Source organism: Mastacembelus armatus, chromosome 7 (assembly GCF_900324485.2).
Source record: "Mastacembelus armatus chromosome 7, fMasArm1.2, whole genome shotgun sequence".
Taxonomy (NCBI): Eukaryota; Metazoa; Chordata; class Actinopteri; order Synbranchiformes; family Mastacembelidae; genus Mastacembelus; species Mastacembelus armatus.
Window position 1 is genome coordinate 19,895,135 of NC_046639.1, and position 10,895 is coordinate 19,906,029.

The 10,895-nt window shown below is 40.0% G+C and overlaps 3 protein-coding genes across 5 annotated transcripts; 1 reads left to right on the top strand and 2 right to left on the bottom strand.

Annotated features, from left to right (window-relative positions):
- Window positions 1–266: 266 nt before the first annotated feature.
- On the top strand, window positions 267–4,193 carry tmed4 (transmembrane p24 trafficking protein 4). The gene is made up of 5 exons (XM_026333050.1): window positions 267–448; window positions 1,908–2,008; window positions 2,085–2,210; window positions 2,580–2,726; window positions 2,814–4,193. The coding sequence occupies exons 1-5, from the start codon at window positions 298–300 to the stop codon at window positions 2,961–2,963; spliced, it is 675 nt and encodes a 224-aa protein (XP_026188835.1). The 5' UTR covers window positions 267–297; the 3' UTR covers window positions 2,964–4,193.
- Window positions 4,194–4,304: 111 nt separating this feature from the next.
- On the bottom strand, window positions 4,305–8,330 carry plpbp (pyridoxal phosphate binding protein). Of its 3 annotated transcripts, none has more exons than XM_026333046.2 (8): window positions 8,174–8,330; window positions 7,427–7,534; window positions 7,270–7,305; window positions 7,108–7,183; window positions 6,885–7,025; window positions 6,664–6,806; window positions 6,003–6,101; window positions 4,305–5,397 (listed from the first exon to the last, which is right to left on the bottom strand). In XM_026333046.2, the coding sequence occupies exons 1-8, from the start codon at window positions 8,282–8,284 to the stop codon at window positions 5,194–5,196; spliced, it is 918 nt and encodes a 305-aa protein (XP_026188831.1). In that variant the 5' UTR covers window positions 8,285–8,330; the 3' UTR covers window positions 4,305–5,193. The 3 variants fall into 3 exon arrangements, with proteins under 3 accessions (XP_026188831.1, XP_026188832.1, XP_026188833.1); XM_026333047.2 differs by having other exon boundaries at window positions 8,084–8,299; XM_026333048.2 differs by lacking the exon at window positions 8,174–8,330 and adding an exon at window positions 7,892–8,072.
- An 804-nt stretch (window positions 8,331–9,134) lies between these two features.
- On the bottom strand, window positions 9,135–10,828 carry snrpg (small nuclear ribonucleoprotein polypeptide G). Its single transcript, XM_026333204.1, has 4 exons — window positions 10,691–10,828; window positions 10,488–10,510; window positions 9,779–9,903; window positions 9,135–9,363 (listed from the first exon to the last, which is right to left on the bottom strand). The coding sequence occupies exons 1-4, from the start codon at window positions 10,720–10,722 to the stop codon at window positions 9,313–9,315; spliced, it is 231 nt and encodes a 76-aa protein (XP_026188989.1). The 5' UTR covers window positions 10,723–10,828; the 3' UTR covers window positions 9,135–9,312.
- Between the last annotated feature and the right edge of the window lie 67 nt (window positions 10,829–10,895).

A 10,895-nucleotide genomic window follows, 5' to 3' on the forward strand; every position in this document is an offset into this window, starting at 1 on the left:
CCAGGAGACTGCAGCATAAAACAGCACACTTACTACTATAGTTTGGTAAAACATGTACAGTATCTTTCTTAGGAGAGAAGGTCGTCCCTGCCATTTTTATATTCTAGAAATGCTGCCCAATCTCTCACCAAAGAAAACACTTAGAAAACCTTAGTGAGGTGAAATTGCCTGAAAGGCCAACCTCGGGGCGCCAAAATCCCCATTTATCCCGGAAACCCCCCTCTCTTCTTCCGCAGTAAAGCCTGACGTCAGTGGCTGCGCTTCCTCCGCTGATGTGCGCAAAGTAAAGCAGGCTCCATGATGCTCCCTGCTCCTGCTCCTGCTGCTGCTGCTGCACTGCTCTTCATTCTGGCTTGGCTCCATCCAGGTGACGGCCTCTACTTCCACATAGGAGAGACGGAGAAAAAATGCTTCATCGAGGAGATTCCAGACGAGACGATGGTCATCGGTACGTGTTGTTGGCGTTAGCTTGACATCACCTAGCGCCGCATGCTAACAGCTGGCCCTAACAAAGATGCTGCAGTGTAGGCACTGTGCAGTTTGAAGGACCATGTGGAAAATGTTCAGACTGGACTGAATATGAGCCCTAAGATACCAAACACTGAGGTTTTCCACATCTTTACTAGCTGCTGCATCTTTACCTTCATAGTTATATCCTTGCACTCCTAATGCAATACCTCACACATTGTACATGTATCACTTTTCCTAGCCTTTTTTAATTATTTATTTTAAACCACCCATCTTCCTCTATTAGAAAGTTTAACTTGATTTAATTCTTACATGGAGAGAGCTTTGTAAACCTGAGTCAAATTCCTTGTTCGTGTGCACAATCTTGGCCAATAAAGAGGATTCTGGATTTGTAGTATGCATAGATTCTCAGCATTACAGTTTTTTTTTTTTTTTTTTTTTTTTTTTTTACATTTAGGAGACTGAAAATTAATAATTTTTTATCCCATTGTGTGAGACTGTGATCAATGAAAACATCAGTTTTGTTGTTAACAGTTGTTGACTTGTTGCTAAAGTAATAAAAAATAGTGTTAAAACTCACAGTAGATAAGTATTTTCCCACCTGATAGTATTCCTGCATCATATTTATAACTTGATGAGCAACAAAATTTATTGCAAATCTGTTTGTTCTGTGAACTGCACCATAAAGTTAAACATAAATCATATGTTTATATGTTGATATCCTCCATATTTATGGTGTAGCACTATTGTGATCATGTAAATACAAGTAATACACAGAACTCCTGGAATGATTGTGCTTCCATGGATGGATAACATGGAATGATGGCGCTGCACTCAGCATATGATGTTTTTTTTTTTTTTTTTGGCAAACTATTTAGTTTTGGGGGAAGATGTAGTGAAGGAGGACATGAGGATAGTTGGTGTGGCTATGAAGGATACAGAGGATAGGGTTAAATGGAGGCAGATGATTCGCTGTGGCCCACCCCTGAAGGGAGCAGCCGAAAGGAAAAGAAGAAGAGGATTCAGTTTTGGGGGAAAAGATCCTGATACCCAATGAAATGATTTATTTAAGTCATTTGTATTTCCCTGCTTTCAGAAATATGATTCCTGTGTGCAGCGATACTTTGAGGGCTGATGTAAATACATAACTTAATGAAAAATTTTGAAAATGATGACTTGTGATGAACAGGTCCTCTCAGGTCTAGTCAGCCTTTTAGCATCTTTCAGCTCGTTTGTTTTGGTTTTAGCTTTAGCATTTACTCATGTTTTTGGCATTTTGTGTCTTTTTCTTTTATTTCTGTCAGTGTAGGTTACATAATTTTGAATGCCCTTGGTATTTATACTGATTAAATACTTGCTTCTTTTGCTGTAGTACTGGTGTTACAACAGTGCTGGTCTTTAAATGATTACTACATGATTTGATGGCTTGTGTCCGGCAGGAAAGTACAGGACTCAGCTGTGGGACAAACAGACCAGTTCCTTCCTACCATCCACCCCTGGGCTTGGGATGCATGTTGAGATCAAGGATCCAGATACAAAGGTAAGGACAGAGAAGATGGTAATGTACAACATGCTCACATACATGGAAATCAAACCAAAAGACTTTTCTCTCCCAGATTATCCTTTCTCGTCAGTATGGGTCAGATGGGCGGTTCACCTTCACCTCCCACACACCTGGAGAACATCAGATCTGTCTGCACTCCAACTCCACCAAGATGGCTCTGTTTGCAGGAGGAAAACTGGTATGAATGTAGTCACTGGTTTGATTTTTAATTAGTAGACTAGTTATTTTTCTTTTAAAAGTTGCACACAAATGTTGATCACTAAGGACTTTAGAAAATAACTTTTTTTTTTAATTGTAAAAAATGTTTCATTGCTGCTATTTTGAGGAAACCTTGTTTAATTAGTCAGCCATCTGACGTCACAGTGAACTAACCTGATCAGGTTCATTTCCGGGCTTACTTTAGCTCCACCTTGGTGTGCAGCACTGCTAAAATCAGTGGACTAATTCAAATCAGGTTTTCAACAATAATCAGGCCATTATAATTACTTTCAGTGCCCATATTAAACAAGCATTTACATTTCACACTGTTTGTTTCCAAACGTTGCAGAGAGTGCACCTGGATATTCAGGTTGGGGAACATACCAACAACTATCCTGAAATCGCAGCTAAGGACAAACTGACTGAGCTGCAGCTGCGAGTTCGACAGCTTCTAGATCAGGTCGAACAAATCCAGAAGGAGCAAAACTACCAGAGGGTCAGTGAAACAAAAACATACAAGCACACAAAGCCACAGTGAGGTCAAGACACTGCTTGAGTAACCTTACCGTGTTTTCTTTTACAGTATCGTGAGGAGCGTTTTCGCATGACGAGTGAGAGCACCAACCAACGTGTGCTGTGGTGGTCCATCGCGCAAACGCTCATCCTCATCGTCACCGGAATTTGGCAGATGAAGCACCTCAAAAGCTTCTTTGAAGCCAAGAAACTGGTGTAATGTCAATGGCGATATCAAGAAACAATAGGAAGATAAGCAGACTGAGCGGAGCAACGCGTCTTAATATCAGCCATAAATGGTAAACACACAGACAAACAATTTTCAATCCTGAGAAACGTCTTTTTTCTAAATGTTTTATAGTGTTTGTTGTGTTTTCTCGACCACACTAGACAACAAAGATCATGAAGCAGAAAGACAATGAGTTTGTTTTTAATGGTCATACAGGAGGGAATGACTGCTGCAGCAGACATGTAACTATGAAAATGTTAACACCATTACGAGCAAGAGCCAACACTTATTTTTGTAGACCATTATTTGCTGTTGTTATTGCAGTTTTATTTTCAGACAGAAGCTTTCAGCCATTCAACACATGGTCACACTTATGCAAATATTAGGCTGGCCTTGATGTCTCATGTGTCAATGTTGTAACACTTTAATTAATCTCAGCATTTATAAGCAGTACATAAACTGTTAAATGGTTTATAACATCCTAAATTATGGTTGTAAGCAGGATGGAGGATGTTACTGATCTATGATCCCACACATGCACACATATCACCTAATATAATAAACACTTATAAATACATCATGTCATTTCCACAAAAGCTTTACAGACACATTAGCACTTAAAATGTCTTTATATCAATTACAACCACACTAGAGGATGACATAAACCAGTTATTAAATGTTCATATGCTGCTTAGAAATGTGACATTAGAAGGTCAAAAAACAGCATCACAGTCCATCCTTCTACTGACTGTGCATAGATCAGTTCCCTGTACATTTTACCAGGGCTCAGTCTGTAGATAGTTTGTGATACTCATCTTTGTGTTGCAGGGGTAGCTTGTTGATTGTGCTCTTTATTTTCTTATGTCTTTTACATGGATTGATTGATCTTCATGTCTTTATATTTTGTGTCCTTGTTTTGTTTTTGCTTTTTTTTCATCAGAACTTATTTATTGAGCCTGTGTTTTAGGAACAGTTACTGTCATTTCTGAGAGATATTTTGGGTTCCTCTTATTTTGGGACAGTTTAATAGTTTTTGCAAAATGTGTTAATTCAGATTCCTAATGGGGAAGAGCTTATGATTGTAAGTGAATTTAGTGAGGTAGAGGGTTCCAGTTTTAACAAGGTTAATTTTAGGTTTGAGTCCAATTCCTAATATGTAACATGTTGGGGTACTAAGTTTGTTTCTTAGTTGTTAAATAAACTCAAAGGTTTTCCAGTTTTTACTGTGGTCCGGTCTGGGTCCTTAATAAATAACCTTTGGTCAAACTACTGTCCGTCTCTGCTCTTGCAACTCTGCCCAGACTATAAGAAAAAAACACAGCAAATAGTGAATCATTTCAACAGCACAATTTATTGCTTGGCTTTGGCTTCCAAACCAAACAATACTGAAATGCCTCATTCGGACAGCAACCACACGTCCAACCACAAGTTGTTTTTTTTGTTTGTTTTTTTAAAATTGCTTACAATTAATGCATTTTTTTTTTACGGAGACAGAAAAACACACTGACCTTGTAACATATTTGGAGAAACCCATCACAGCCGTAGTATTAATGTCTAAAACACGACGAAACAAAATCATCACTTTGCATAGGTTAGCTCGCTCTCGTCTCAGCATCGCAGCACGATAGCACAGACACAACACCGTTACACGAAACAAAACACTTTCCTCCGATTTAGATTTGTTAATATCAAGAATAGAGATCTGACATGTTTTGCACACTGTACGAAACGATATCAAACACAATACGATGTGTCATTATAAAGGGTTAAATCATTTATTAAATCAAGTCTTTTGTTTCATCTGTACAGCAACAAAAAGATAGTCCAATGTACAGTGTGGAATTCCTGATCTCTGGGACAGTCAAGCACATTTCAGCACTGTCTTGTGTTGGAAAGGTAGAAAAAATCCCAACAGCACAACAAATTCAAAGAAATCCTCACAACTTCATTGAAATCATTTTCTATTAGTTGTACTTTTGTTGCGTATCCAGTAAATCTCCTAGAAGTTTCCATGAGGAGGAAGTCAGAGCACTAAAGGTTAGTAACACACTATTAAAAAAAAAAATAATAGTGCCGTGCTGATTGCCACTTTGGATGCTTATAAGAGCAAGAAGGGCACAGACGCACTAAAAAAATGACTAAATTAGGCAGGAACTGACTCACTTCACTGCTCTGTTCATTTTGCACGTGAAGAGTTGTTACTTGACAGGAGGAAACGCTCTCAGTGCTCAGACACAGTGAGGTGCTGCATCTTCTTGGCTGCCTCCTCTGACACTATCTTGGATGTTTTCTCTGGGCTGGGAGCTGGACTGGGAGCCGGACTAGGAGCTGGGCTGGGGATTGGAGTGTTTGCTGCACTGTTGGGGTACTCCCTGTTGCCGAATATGATGCTACCCACTCGCACATTGGTGGCACCCACCTCGATCTTCGGGAAATGGGAGGTCGCACACGCACGCACAGAAAAAACTTATTTAACATTAGCATTTAACATTTATTAGGCAGCCTGTGTACTGTATAATTAAAAATAATCAAGTACTGCACTAAAGTACTACTTTGCGGTATTAGTACTTTACTCGAGTATTTCAATGTTGTGCTACTTCATCCTCAGACTTCACTACATGTCACAGTCAAACCTTGTACTTTTTCCTGCTCTACATTTATCTGATAACTTTAGTTCCTTTTTAGAATCAGATGAATCAAACAAAATACAGTTTAATCATCAAACCTTATTGAAATTCCCAAACTACCCAGCAGTATGGAAAGTACTTCAAATTAGAAGTATATAAGGTAGTTAACATTAGCTTCACCTTTACTAGCTGCAACATTAAAGTGATGAACACAATAATGCATCAATAATTAGAATCCAATAATATCAGATACATTCATGTGAAATGGGCCATTCTGCACAATGACCACTTTACTTTGGATACTTCAAGTACATTTGGATGATGATACTTTTGGACTTTTACTGCAGTAACATTTGAAACGTATAGAAAGCTTTTGTATAGACTGATATTGATTGATACTCACCGCATGCTCAAAGTCTGTGGACATCCCCATGCTGAGCTCGACCTCCTCCAGGGGGAGATTCAGAATGTTGCACACCTCCTGCCTCCGACTCAGCAACATCTGCACAACAGACACACTGAGATTATAGTCCAAACAGAAGGATTCATTGAAACTGAATGGCTAAGAGTTCTGACAGGGTACGTTTAGGTTTATAGATGAGCAGTAAAATGTAATTGGCTCTGAAAGTAGCTGGCAGTCTATGCAAACATCTGCGATACTGTGTAATATGTTAAAATCATTTTTTTCTCATTCACTTTTTGGCAGCAGCATTTTTAATTAGATGTAGCCTGGCCAGTCTGACCTGTGAGGATGGCATTACAATAGTCAAGAAATGAATGTATGTGGAAGTTTTTTTGCATCTACCTCATAAACTAGACCTTTAAATGATAAAAAGAAGAAGTTTTAGTAATTTTGGTAGCATGGTCTGAATCAAGTATTTTTAACCTGTTCAGTGCTGGTCAGTGCAGTCTTCCTGCTCCAGGAGCTTCTAGAGTTCCATCCTGTCATTCATTTTTATGGGACATCCAAAGGTTTGACCAGTGGTCGAACAGAGCTGAGGTCTCTGGGGGATGGTGACATGTATAACTGTGTGTCATCAGAATGTCTTTGTGTTCAGTTGTACCTGAAAGTCCGGGTTGGGGCCCAGCGTGAGGTCATAGCCATAGTGGCCGATGGTCATGAGTCCTGAGAAGTGCAGGGCAGAGCACTGGGTGACGATGTGTTTCACTGTGTTCACCGTCTCCTCTGGTGGCAGGCCGTGTTTACCTACAACAAACACTTATCACACTGACTCTATGTTTGTAATTCGCTCACAAAAAATCAGAGCAAAAAGTCGACACTAACTGTGTTCTCCGCTCGTGTTGATCTGCACCATGACCTTTAACCTCTGCATGCTCGCCCCTCTGAGTCGCTGCCACGAGCTGTTCACCCTGTCAGCCAGTTTCACCGAGTCGACCGTCTCCACGAAGAACAGGTTTGGCACAGCTGGGAACAGAAAGAGTGCAAGGTGTGTGTGTGTGTATGTGTGTGTGTTTTAACATGCAGACTCATAGGGAGACTCACTCACCCAAAAGTTTGTTGACATTGTTTTTCTGCAGATGACCAATGAAGTGCCACTTTATTTCAGGACATGATTCTAAAATCTGCAAGGAGACAGACAGAGACAGAAATACTGTACAAATCTGTGATGGAGTGGGGAAGTATCTAAATGTTAAATATGTACACCCACCACAGGATCCGAAGCTTTGTCAACAAGTTCATTAACCTGTTGGGAGATTTAAAAAAATTATGTTTATATTATTTCCCTTTTTGTAAAAGATAAAAAGATTATGAAACAATCTGTCAGCTGTATAATTCTGGAAAGTACAGAGTAGTTTCACACTCACGTAATTTTCTCCAAAGTTACGCTGCCCTTGTTTGTATGCCTCCACAACCATCTCTGGGGGTTTTGTCTTGCTGACGGCGACCAGGCGGGGCGGCACAGCTGGCAGGGTCTGAGCAAGGACAGACAACAAAAAATTTAAAAAAAGCAGGCTCATTTTTCATCTGCATCAGCAGAGGAGCTCGCAGCGTGAAGCAGAAGCACAACAGTGAGTCAGGTTCCTGTAAAACAACATGAAACTGCTGCTACACATCATGCAGTCTACGAATGATTCAGATTTATCTTAAAAAGCCCCCTGAGGCTGGATCTAAAGGAGGGTGATGTGCATTACTGCAACCTACTGATCAGCCTTGATGCTACTTCTATTAGGACACACTTCATGATAGTGACCTGCTCACATCTCCACAGAGATGTGTTGTGCAGAGAGGCTGCTGGAAAGCGTGGTCGTGTAAATGAGTAGCCTACAAACCCCAATGCCATAAGCAGGTCCCAGGCGTTATTTCTACGCTGCAACGTACATGCGGATCCATGCAGTACAGAAGCATGTCAGCCTGCTCCCCCACGTTATGGTACCACTATCAAACCATGCATGGTGTTATGAAAGTGCTGCCACAAGCCCGACTGTCTCCCATCCAAAGGTTGAGGTGTTTGGCAGCCTTACATAACGAGTCCGCAGCACCACTTTTTAGGAGCCGGAGTGCGGAGCGACGGCAGCGGTGCTCCTGAGCGGAGCCTCCCGGGCTGCAGTTACCTTGGGCCGCCGTGCCGCCGCCTGATTCATCCGCTCCACTACCGACTGTAGCGCCTTCCCAACCTCCTCCGACATTGCTACTTTCCACATATCGTCAAACGGCGACGACATAGGACGTAAAGAAACGTGTCCGCCGTGACGACAATTGACTTTCAAAATAAAAGTTCACTTGAAGATGACGCGCACCGTCGCGATAGCGCCCCCTACTGTTCCCCAGCTTCACAGTCTTTTCCCACTAATCCTCACTGCAATGAATTATTTGAATATATACAAAGACATGACCATGAAACTAAAATAATCAAACACATTTGTATTGATTGGTAGTAAATATGCTGAAAAGTGGCATTATGAAACAAAAGCAGATATTGAAAAAATACATGTAAAAATTAAAATTTCAAATAAATTCAAATGCTGCTGGAATTCTATAAAGGTGATTTGCAATTAACTTATTTTCTTAAGTGTGAAAACAAGCAGGATGAAATACTTCATAACTAAAAGTGAAGTTTAAAAAACACTTGATTATTTTACATGGCTATATAATTGTCAGTATTTATTCAAATGTATTATAAAAACACTTTATCTTGCCCTTTATAACCGACTATGTGCTTATTAAATCTGAGCACATAATTTTACCCAGTGCTCTGTTAAAAATGGCTATTAGCAAAAGACATTAGCTCCATTGAATTTTCTTCTACTCTTTTTCATGCTAAATGCCTAAACCATGTATCAGCATAAAACCTTATATATGTATAAATATAAAAAAAATAGTAAAATGAAAGCTTTACATTTATACATACCTGTCCTGCATGCCTGCTATGAGATCATTACAGGACCTACACTGAAACGTTTGACTGAATTCTCATATTTAGTTCATTAATCTGCTTGTTACCAAACAAAGCCATAAGGCTGTCAACACTTCCCTGTGATATGGTGGCAATACAGCAAATTCAAAAATGCAGAATACAAAGAAAAACAGATTTATTCACAAATGGAAACAAATGAAAACACATTCAAAAACACCACTGTCAATGCAAATCAGACTTCTTACATACTGCTATACTTTGCCTCTTAAAATCAATAACTAAAGTGAAAAACAGAAGGTGGATCATGTTGTTCTCCTGCTGCCACTCCCTCCTCTCTCATACTCTCTCCAATGCCTCCAACATGATGATGCTGTTTCCTCTGATGACCTGTGAGAAATGAGATCATGCAATTAACTCAATGCATTCATACCAAACCTGCTAAAGATTGTAGAGTAAAATTGGACAAAAATTTCAATATAGTCAGAAATGAGCTCTCTGATTTCTTTGTGTCAGTACTTTCAATCCTCACAGCAAGTTATGAATGCTGACTTTCATATCACCTATCACAAATTAAAATGCCTTGTGTGAAAAAGGCCTACAAAAAGACACATTCCCAGAAATCAAACAATAAAACCTGCAATTAAACAATTGGGAATATTCTAGATTTGTCTTGACTGAGCCTACTGTCAATTAACGTGTGTATTTAATAACTGAATGGTCTATACACTGATCATTGGAGATTAACCTGTGTATTTTACTGAGCTTGTTGTCAGAACTGACACCAAGATAAACAGGTACTGACCACCATGCCGATGGTGTTCTGTTGTCCTCCTGGGCCCATCTCCAGACAGTCATCCACCACCAGGTTCATGAAAGGGTCAAACCCTCGCAGGATGCCCTGCACGTGTCTGCCTCCATTTAACTTCACTACAGGACAAAAGGAACAACCAATGAGCCTTGTTTGCTATGATCACTGTTTCAGTGCAGGGTCCACCTGGGGTTCAAATGATGTTGAGTTATGAGTTGTCATTAGTAATGACAGAGATAACTGGGATTAATATTTGGGATTTTCATATTTAGAGCAGGGTTGTTTTATTCTTTCAATGTCAGTGTGAGTGCACTGCCTATGCTCTCTGTTGGCCAATGAGGGCTTTAGGTAGACCTGCTGATTCTTCATAGTGCAACTTGTTCTGCTACAGCCAATCTTTATTCTGATTTGGTGTTTATGAAGCTGAGACACCAAACACCTGGCTCTGATACCATCTGCCCAGATGAGAGGATTTGGCTTTATCACCTATGATTTTAAGATGAATCCTAATTGGGTTTAGGACCAAAATAAAAACCTCTAGATTTTTTACTATTGTCTCACGATTCATTTTATAAGAGAATAACTGATAGACTGGTGGATAAGGAGTTGGCTCAACAAAGCAGATAAAGCTAATGTTTCGAGGTTGACTAGCCACACAATAATCAAATTAAAAATTTGAATATCTGCTTTTATTTAGACTTACACGAAAGCTTCTTGTCCATGAACCTGAGAAGAAAAATAACGTGAATCAGTTTCACAGACACAAAGGACACATAAAGCAGCCAGGTCAGCTAACGATAGCTAATGATAGCTTGTTTCCCTTGCAAACAACGGCGCCAGGCAGACACGACTTCATTTAAAACCCAAAATATACTCATGCTTATTCAAACAAGTTCAATAACTTACTTTTTCAGCTCGGGTGGATGTGCTTTGCTCATTTTGTCTTTATTTTCTACGAGCCCACAGTTTGTCGTATAACTTTCGTTCACAAAACCGCGGAAGGAAAACGTGCACCGAGGGACCGGAAGTTCACCGGCTGACTTCCGGCACGGACTTGAACAGCGCCGCTCTGAGGACAGGAGGAGGTAAACGTTTTCTAATCACAAAAAAG